Here is a 10,518-nt window from a genome sequence, read left to right as displayed (position 1 = left end):
TACTGGGCTGCACTGCACTTGGGCTGGGCTGGGTGGCAGCAGTGCTGGGAATGGGGCTACACGGGGTCTGCAGCCACCTGAGAATTTGCCGTAGGCCCCCCAAACCTCTCCCAGTGCCGCCACTGGCACCACCCAACCTGAGCACAACATGGCTCAGCACCCCCACCAGGAAGAGCCCAGGCCCAGCCCGCAGCTGCAGCCCGCATCACCCCACATGCAGATCTGGGAGCACACGCCCCCCCCCCCATGCCCACCTGGGCTGTGCGCCCTCCAGATGACCTGCTTATGGCTCCATCCCATGCCCGGACCCAGCGGGGCAGGACCTGCCCCTGCTCCCGCCCCCCTCCCCCCCCCTCCCCCCCATTGGGGGGAGGGGCTGGAGACCTTCCCCCTCCACCCACAGACTTACCTACTGGGGGGGCATGCTCCCAAATAATTTTATCTTCCTCCTCCTCAATCTGTCCCCCCACCTTCCCTCCCCACAGACTTACCTGCTGGGCAGGAAGGAGGGTAGATCTTGGGTTGCTTTTAAATTCCAAAAGTGATCTCCTACTTAAAAAGGTTGGAGACCACTGAACTAAGTGAAGGCACCAGTCAGGAAAGCAAAGTGTTTTGGTGCCATTTTTTAAGAAGCTAGATGCAATGCAGCAATGCCGCTGTCTGAAGATGAGTGAAAAGAAATCCAAAATAGCAACATATATTTCATCTCAGGATCATGTAATGCAGCCCCCTGTAGGAAATTTGCATCTCATGGTGGTAAATTGTTTTATTAATCTTGCAACATGACTTTGGATGCATTGAGAAAAAACAGCATTGATCAGCATTTAGAGTCCAAATTGCATACAAAGTGAAAGACTTCTGCAGAGGCTGAAGGTCAGAGCAAGAAACAAATAACGATGTGCTCAATGTTTAAAAGAACCACTGAAAGCAGTTTAACAAGAAAAGAAACTACTTTCAAGCTAGTAGAGGCATTCACGGCTGCCAACATACCTCTGAAGAAAATTGATAACCCAAAATTAAGGGACTACTTTAACAAGCACGTGCTGGAAGTTTCCCATGTGCAAACAAACTTTGCCATGATTATTCACGTTTAGTCTGCAAAATCTGAATTGGCAAAATAAAAATCAGTTTTGATTGTAGCAGACAAAGCAACAGATGCCCAGGATAACTATGTTCTCCACATTTTATTTGTACCTGGGAGCTGGAAGACCCAGACCTGTCTGTTTTTCAAACAGAACCAGTTCAACTTGTTTCTATAAATATTTCAACTGTAGCACAAACTGTAGTAAAGGCTATTATAAACTATAGCTTAGAATTTAACAAGATCTCAGCCTTTCTTTCTGGTAATTCAATGTATACGTGCAAAGCTTTCTCTGATTCACTCTCCAGAATGATGCCCAACACAAATTCATGTTACCTACAATGTACACATTCTTTCTTTACTAAGTGATATCTCGCGCATGCATTTTCCTGATGTGGATAGACTGGTTTCCTCTTTTAAAAAAGCATTCAAACATTGTCCAGGCCATAAACTTGGGTACAGGGAATTCACTGTATTCACAATCAAAGCAAGGATCTAAATCCAACTGTGTCACTTCTACCAGAACCAGTGCTTACAAGGTGGAATTTGTGGTTTAACGTAGTTCATTACCATGATGACTGAGCTTGAAATCGAACCCAGAATACAGTGTATGCTTAAACTACATGATCTCTTAAAACGGGAACATTAAAGATCAAGTACATTTGTAGCTGAAAATGCAATCTGATTCCTGAAGCTTCTAACATAGTTTGAAAGTTGGCAGGCTTTGATTCACCAAGCACACAACAAGCTGATGGATTTGATAAGCTGGGTTGAAGACATGGCATCACAACAACTTTCAAACTGTCGAAGTGAAAACCAGTGGAGACAAGAACTGTTTCAGGCAATAACTGCCAAGGTGAATTGGTATTGCAGGTACAGTCACTACCACCTTGGTTTAAACTACTGGCTGCCTCCTTTTTTAGTGCTGTTCACATTTTTTACCCGTATCGGGTGCCTTTTCTGAGTTTTGATCCTCTGCTACTTGAATCAATCCCCGGATGGCAGAAAGAACATGACAACAAATGTGCTGCTTAGATATACTTTGTCAAAAAACACCTGATGCCTTTTACTGTGACTGCGTTTTGGGAGTCTGTGTCAGATTGGTTTCCACATCTCTACAACTTGGCAAAACACTGCCTTACCATTACAACCAATTCAGTGGACACAGAATGTGCTATCTCAGTGTAAAAGACAAGTGTTCACACCGCAGAGACAGAGAATGTCAACTGCAACTGCCAGTGGATGCTGCATGGTAGTATTTAACAATTAACATGAATTGTTTCTATCAAGGTTATCATTAGTTAGTATTTCTAAACTTTTTGTAGAATGCTAATAATAAATTATGAAGATATAAGTTACAATTAACATTGTGTATATATTTATATTCATAATATATTTAAATTTAATACTTGGATTTACAATAATATGGTAATTTATATGCTAGTCTGCAGAATTTGCTATTTAAATATATGGTTTTGCCTCTTGGCCAATCAGCAGTAAGGGATGGGGCTGCCGGGACCCCTCCCCCAATCAGTAGCGAGGGGCAGGACCGACATAAAATACCTGAGAAATTGCCTCTGCCCACCACAATCAAGCTGCAAAAAACCCTTCGTCTCATGGCAATTTAAGTAGGACCCTACAAACAGTCACTTCAGGTAGATGCTACTCTTAAGTGAGCCCTCAGTGCAATAGAGAATACTGACATCTAAATTATCTGACTGAAGTGTTTGTACCTATCACTGCAACCTGTCTCCAGACTCAAGCAGACATCATGGCATCATTTTACACTCTGTTTGCATTTTAAAGGATTTCTTTAGCAGACACTTAGGTCAGAGACTTATTTCCAAATGTAAATTTAGACTCTCTAGCACAGCAAAGCATCAATTTCTATATAATCCAAAATTATCAGACCCTGACAAAGATCAAGAGTAGGGGATAGACTCCAGCCAATAACTAGCCTTTTAGCAGTTTTCATAGTCAACTGTCAACCAGCTAAAATATAGTGAAGGGCATTTGGGTACCACCAATTTTTGTTTTGGTTCCCCTATCCTCTCCTCTTTCTATGGGGGTCTTCCTTATTTCTCTTGTCATTTTCCTTCTGTCTCCTTGTTGGTTTATACTTCTACTAGAAATTCTTTCCCTTTCCTCTCCCTTCTTCTGGGGCACAACTGACTTCAAGTCTTCAAATTTGAAAGGGGGGGCTAATCTCAACTCCTAGTGTCTCCTACTCTGAGCTTTACACCTTATACCCCATCCAGTTCCTATCGAATCTGAAACCCAAGGGTAATTTTCCTTGCAAAGTTTAGGGAGCCCTATTTGCCTATGCAAGGGATATTTCTGAGAACAGATCCTGCTTTCACAGTTGAACCCATTGCTCAGAATTAACTTCTTCCTCCTTTCTCCAAGACACTGCTTCCTGTCTCTCTCTCCCAGCTCCCCATTTTGGTTCCTCATTGTACAATGTGACAAGGAATGATGACAAAGGGATGCTGCCTAATGGCGTGGAAAACAAACACCTTCTCTACTCCCTGCTCCTCTCATAAACATGAGGCAGGGAAACACAGCAGCTTATGCATCTTTCCCATACTGTATTAGAAGAGACTCAATGAGAGGGTAGATCGAGACATTTGCAGAGAGAAAAGCACTGAGGAGATCTTTCATGGTCAATAATGCCCTTCTAAAACACAATGGGAAAGGCTGCCCCCAGCACCATTGCCTTTGCCATTATACTCAATAACAGGCAAACATGTTAGGAGATTATTTTTGCTAAAATGATTGACACTATGAATAAAAATTATAACACTCAGTGTTCTATCAGAAAGGTTCAGGGTGTCCTACTCACTAGTAAGCACAGGAATACTGCACACTGCTCAGGGCAATGTTTCAGGTTGCCTACAAACCCAGAGGCTAACTCTCCCATCAGGTCGTCTTCACAATCATAAGGGTAACCAAGATAACTGCATTTTAATACTACTTAAATTTTCAGGACCTGTCAGAGCATACAGATTAATTTATGTGATTGGATCCAGTTTACAAGCTGGGAGCTGGACATTAAGGAATTAATCATTTTGCACACAAAGTACAGTTTTTCTCACTAATATGAAAGAGCATGAGCTTGCCTTCTGCAACTAGATTATTCAGATAGTAAGAATGACAAAAAACAAATGATATCTTTTAGCAACACCACTAGAGATAGATGTAAAGAGCAAACATATCACAGCTTAATTTAACTGGGCTAGAGAGAGGAGTACTTCATCTTCTAGATAATTAGATGCTCTCGGCAGTGCCTACCAATTTAAAGGACTAGATTTTCTTTAGTACGTTATTGCTTCCTTGGATACTGACTGCACATTACTGTTGAACAAACACAGGGAAAGCACAGGGAACTCACTTGTCTGATCCATCTTTCATGCAGACTTTTGCATAAAGAACATCCATCATGGCAGGGTCATCATTCATGTATTCTATCCCTGTCATCTCCACAGGGAGGGGTTTGCCTCCAATAATTTTGCTGGAAAAAAATATACAGTCTTAAAAAAACCCAAGCCGAAACACCTTAGACATTGTGAACATAATTAGATGAACGCATGGTTTTAGTGTTTCTTGCATTTAGCCTTATTCAACTTTTTAGCAAACTCCACAGATCATGAAGAAGTCAAGCAGAGGCGCTAGTAAAAATGCTAGCTGGGCCCCAAATTCATAGCCTAAATCATCAAATGTAATTTGTCTCATCCTCATATTCGCTGAAGTTCCAAGAACATAATAGCTTCCTTCCCTCTAAGGACCTGGAAATTTGCTGCTCTGCTGTGTTAGCTTTCACAGTTGCACATGCTGCATCAAAAGTTACAGACAAATGTAACCACTGTACCAGTATCATATGAAATGGGTATAAGCAGTTAGGATATAACTGTGCTCCCATTAGCAATGCAGGTACAGCAAACATTTAACACCGTTTCATTCAAGGTTAAAGTTCCAAGGGATTTAGCTCATTTGTATCCCTAAAGCAACATGCACACATAACAGTTGCATCATAATAGCTAATGCATGCGAGGGCCAGCTCCCCTCGTCTCCCTTTTTAAATCAGTTAAAAGTTGCATCTGTTCATAAGGTAAAATTACTGCCTTGATTTGCCTCTGCAGGCCCCACTGTGTGGCCTCCCCATTCCCCTGCAAAAAACAAAACAAAAACCCATAAGTACATTCTTTGTAAATGAACGTGTGTAGTTCTTCAACAACTGATTTTGGGACCTTTAAGGCCTGAAAGCTCGAGCATTAGATATTTGACCAACAAATAGCATCCTTTTATCTATCCCACCTATTTTTTATGAATTCAGAAAATACTCCTGAAAATAGAGAATCTATATTAGCCCCCACACACCTACAAGAAAGCAAACATCTATATATGTTCATGTCTATTCAAGAATTATTTTCTTTTCCAAATAGGGAAATTTCCCTTCATAGGATGATGTGGTTCTTGAGGTGCTTCACGCAATCCAGCTCTGTAATTTTCTCCAAAATACCATATTCTCATGCTCATACCCCATGTCTTTTTCCCAGAAAACCAGCTGGTAGAAAACTGGGGTGTGCATTATATGTGAGAAATAGGGATCCCTGAGAGTCCTGAGATTTGGCCCTGGGAACCAGGACAATTCATGTTGCCAGTACTTCCCCACACCAAATTTCTGGACCCATGGAAAGCCCCCCAGCCACATGACATGGCCCCACATGCTAGATCAGGCTGGCACACAGGGCTTCATGGCCAGACCCAGTGGGTGGTCCCAAACTCCCCACATCAGGTCAGTCCACAGACTCTATCCATCGTGCAGAGCTAGCAACAGCTCACAAGCAGACTTGGCTCTTTAGCTTCTGCTACTCAGTTACCACAAAGGAAGTTTTTTTTTTTACTTCAGGCTGCCTTTAAAAAGTGAGGGACATATTATAGATAGGGGGGTGTGGTATGTGAGAAAATATGGTAATTTCATCCAAATGCTAATTATTTGGGTTTTACTAGCAGAAGATAAATAAAATAGCTTCAGTTTGTTCAACTGATTTTTTTTGTTTAAATAAACTTGCTATAATTAAAAAGCCTAAATTTTAAATGGCACTGATATCATGACCAGGCCTCAAGGATGGTCTTCTGCATGTCAGCTAATTTCACACAGAAATGTAAAACACAATTTTCCATACATTTAAAGATCATTTAGAGGGAAACTTTTCTGTATTCTGGTGTATGGTTTGAAAAGCTGCTATCATTTTAATGTGTCAACAAAATATAAGAATATTTCAAAGTGCACTTAAAATATTATTTAAATTACAGTGAATAAGTGATTTTTAAGTATCTATAAGCCTTATCAAAACATAAGAAATAGCGTATTCTTTTTAACAATGAAGAAGGTAAAACTTATTTATTTCACAGAGGTTGCTGCCTTCCCTCTGAAGGGACTGAGAAGGATGGAAAGAATCTTCATCTCATTGGGAGGGGAAAAGTATGTAATAGTAAGGCAAAGTAATTTAGAGAAAATATTTGAATTGGAATGCTCTTCCATTCAATGATAATTTGTAGAAAAGGGTCTCTATCATAGTTGACCTATTTACAAAGAAGATGGCAGCCCTTATGATGTAATGCCAAAACTTTAAAGTCCACAATGATTTAATTATACAACTTTTATTTCTGTCAAATATAAAAGACTGTAACCTCCATTTTTAAAAGCAGAATAGAAGTTTAGCCATGCAGAGTTCCCAAAGATATTAGAAGGATCTACTTGGCGAATTCCTATACAGTCATGGAAAAAAAAAAATCTATATGCCAAAAGTCCTTTCAAAAATTGTGTAGAAGGAAAAAAAAATATCCCTCTCCCCGCAGCTAGCTAATATTACTGAACTATACTGAGATAATCTGATTATAGCCCCTATTACATAGATATCATAGACAGTAGGGCTGGAAGGGACCTTGCAGGATCATCGAGTCCAATTAGACCAAGTTTAGAGTTAAACATCAGATATTATGACTTTACACTGGGAATGAAATACTATTAGAGCATTAATACTCCTGTGTCATACTGATTACTTATACATTTCATCCTGTGTTAAATGTTTTCTCACAGAACCACTTGTGTCAGGAAATGCATTTCAGGGATGTATTAGCATCTATTCTGAGGCAGAGGGGAGGCTATTTGCTTGAGAGTGCTACAGACAAAGCATTAAAGCAACTGAGTTCTTCCTGCTTTTGTGGCAGGCAGAGGGAAAAAAAAAAACTGTTCACAGAAAAATAACGGGCACTGCTGTGAGAAAAGGAAATAGCTAGCAGAGGTTTCTAGTAACAGAGCAAGAATCCTAAGTGTTTGCTCTTAACTGCAAAACACAATTCTTGCCTTGGCTTACAGCTGAGTAATCTTACAGTTTTTGTTTGAAATGTTTCAGCATCTTTATAAATCTCAGAGGTAAATCAATCAGTGCAGAACTGCACCAAATTATTGAGCCATTCTTCCCTGCAATACAGGTACTCTTATCATAAAACCAGTTTGATTCTTCAAATATCTGAACTTGGTGACCATGCCCAATGCCAACCATGCTGTTATTTTACTCACTCAATAAAGTCCTCTTTACATCTCTGCAGGATTTCACAAGCCTTCTGGATCTCTTGCTCATTCAGCAGTACCAGTGTCCCAAGAGTCAGATGGAGCTTTGCTGGGTTCTGGAACAAACTGCTACTAACTCCACGATCCTTTTGAGAAAGGTAACAAAGAACAATTAGCATGACTTAAGAAACTGAAAAATGGTGCACACACAGGAAACTTTCACTCTCTAATTTGCTGGGACAAACCTAGCCTAAGTTGGTAGCAACTAAAAAGTTATAAAAAACTGAGAGTTGTTTAATAGCCTTTGTGAGCTGGCAAGTGCTGATGAGAAAGTCACCACCATATGCTTAGTAATGAATTGGCCATGGAAACTAAACCAGGTTTCCCCCCTACAGACAACCACTCTAGGTTAAGGTAAAAGAATATTGGCAGTCATGCAGAAGCTCATCTTAAGCTCTACCTGCTGGGATAGACCTCAGTCCCCATGATGTGCAAACTGCCATCTGTCATTAGCAATACATTCAAACAAAATTAAAATTAAAAAGAAAAATCTAAATAACAGGATAGTTTGGAGCCAAGAGTAAAAACAAAATACAGTTGTGCAAGAACACTGGGGTCTGGTGTAGTGGTAAATATGTACATACTCAAAACAGCCTCTCCCCCCCATAACAGAACCCTGTCTGAACTTAGCTAGCTCTCATGACATGAGACAGAAGCAGGGCTCATACCAACTCAGGTAATTACATTTTGCCTGTTCCTATTTAATCTGTAGCCTGTAAAGATGTATTAAGTTTAATATCCCCTTGAAATCAGAAGTGTGTACTGCAGCTGCAGCAGAATTGTTCCCATGCGAAGCGGTGGTTGCAATCAGCAGTGAGCAGAACTCCTTCTCTTCACAAAGTTACCCTGAGGAAAGCTTTCTTTGGATGAGAGATGATACACCGAAGTAATTATTTCTATTCAGTTGTGGTTTCTACTTTTCAGAATTAAAAAGCCCCTCCTACTAAAGCCAATATTTGCCATGCCACTGAAGAGGCAAACAAAATATTTCTATCAAAAAGTTGGCTATGAAAAAGGTGGTCCATGAAAGATTCTTATTTTGAAATAAAAAACCTTCACATGTTTAATGCTTACTGTCAGAGGCTCGATCCTCCCATGTTACTCAGCATTTATCCTATCCAGTTTAAAAAACCATGCAATTTTTCATACTTGGGTATGCACCAGTCCCATGACCAGTCAGAGAACAACATGATCCCATGCAAGAGCTTGCTCTATCAGCCTCAGAAGTTGGCAAAGCCTGATAGAACTGTGGAGGTAGTACTCTCAGGCCCTGGGGGAAAAAGGAGCACTTTGTGCTACTGTTAATTAATTCATTGCTGAATTAATTCCAAAATCCTGACTTGCTGATGCCAAAGCATTTTGCATATTTCAACACAATGCTGTAGGCCTGCAACAAAAGAAAACTGACACATATAACCACTTCAAAAGCCCAGGCCAAGAGGGATTTCCTGTTCAGGAGCCACTTAGTTTTGTTTCTCCCAGACTTCCTCTTTCTCCTTTTCCATATTCTGCCTAGTACCACAATGAAACTGAGCACAGGCCCTACTGCTCCCTCTGCTTTAAAGCATATTTGGGATGCTCTATAAACCTTGGTTGTTCTCTTTGGGTTCTTCTTTAATGGAGCCTGTAGCCAAAGGATACTTTGCCCATCAGTGAGTGGAGTAGACAACAGAAATGGAGGGCAAGCTTGACTTACTCATCAGGAACAACAGGTCATTTTAATTTCTGTAGAACATAAGGATGAACCTAATATGAATTAACATGATAAATAGGATCACAGGAAAATACAGCTGGAAGGGACCTCACAAGGTGATGACCTTGGTCTAGTTCCCCCTAGGTCCCCCTGTTCCAGGCAGGATCATCTCTGACTAGACCATCCCTGCCAAATGTCTGCCTAACTGGTCTTAATAACTTCCAAGGAAGGAGACACCAGATGTTTGATGGGAAGAAAAACTATTCTCATCTCATGGAACAGTGGGGAATCATGGGGAGGGAGAGCAAGAGAGAGTGAGCAATTTGTATTATACATTACAACTGGCCTAAAGAGATATTTCCCCACTCAGCTTTCAAGTAGTGTTCAAGGTACGTGAGTAGATATTGGGCGATGCACAGGCAGTGGTCATATATCACCTAGGAATTACATGCTAAATTTACTAGGTTAAAAGGAGAGGATGAACTGCAATTTGTAGCCCCAAACTTAAGCAATCTTCCATGTGCAGTCCACAGATCTTAGGCCCCTCCTACACCGCGTAGCCACAGATCCTAAATCTCCCTCGAAAACCAGATGACGTAACAGAGCTGATTTTTTTTCCGAAAAAACGTTTTAACAGCCATCTCCACCTTCACAGTCCTTCATAACTAGAAGCTATGTACTTAAATGTACATACACTTAAACCCTCTTGTTCAAACCTCCAGCTTATGATTTATTATTAGCAATCACCAAATTCCTCTGTATTTTACTAATTTTTCTTTTAAAACTGCACTCAGCAATGCCATCAGTCCTGTCTCAGTACAGTCCTACCAGTGGAGATCAACAACGTATTCAGTGCAATTGAGAAAGCAGTCAAACTGGTGTCCAGAAAGAAAAACTAAAAAAAGATGTGGGCCAAAGCAACCTTCACCTCTTTGTTACTTTACCAAAGAGCAAAGAAAACCTCATAGTCAAGTTTGGATTGTAAGGGTAGGTATCTGGTGTAGTGCTAAGAGACAAGAAAAGGAGCTAGGTCTCCTGGTTTCTATGCCTAGTGTTGTCAAAAGCTCTCAGAATTAATCAACCAAGGGAACTCGCTTCATTTCTCAG

General features: G+C 40.6%; 1 protein-coding gene across 7 annotated transcripts in view; it reads right to left on the bottom strand.

The window, feature by feature from the left end:
• ASCC1 (activating signal cointegrator 1 complex subunit 1) overlaps positions 1-10,518 on the bottom strand; it is an 89,885-nt gene that overhangs the window by 32,273 nt on the left and 47,094 nt on the right. For all 7 annotated transcript variants that reach the window (XM_014521920.2, XM_025209229.1, XM_025209230.1 and 4 more), the window contains 2 exons: positions 7,668-7,804; positions 4,473-4,592 (listed from right to left, as the gene is read on the bottom strand). In XM_014521920.2, coding sequence (XP_014377406.1) covers positions 4,473-4,592; positions 7,668-7,804 — 257 coding nt within the window. The remainder of the gene's footprint in view (positions 1-4,472; positions 4,593-7,667; positions 7,805-10,518) is intronic.

Source organism: Alligator sinensis, unplaced genomic scaffold (assembly GCF_000455745.1).
Source record: "Alligator sinensis unplaced genomic scaffold, ASM45574v1 scaffold849_1, whole genome shotgun sequence".
In the NCBI taxonomy this organism is placed as follows: domain Eukaryota; kingdom Metazoa; phylum Chordata; order Crocodylia; family Alligatoridae; genus Alligator; species Alligator sinensis.
The sequence above is the reverse complement of the archived record's forward strand: the minus strand, read 5'-3'. Positions and strand labels throughout refer to the sequence as shown.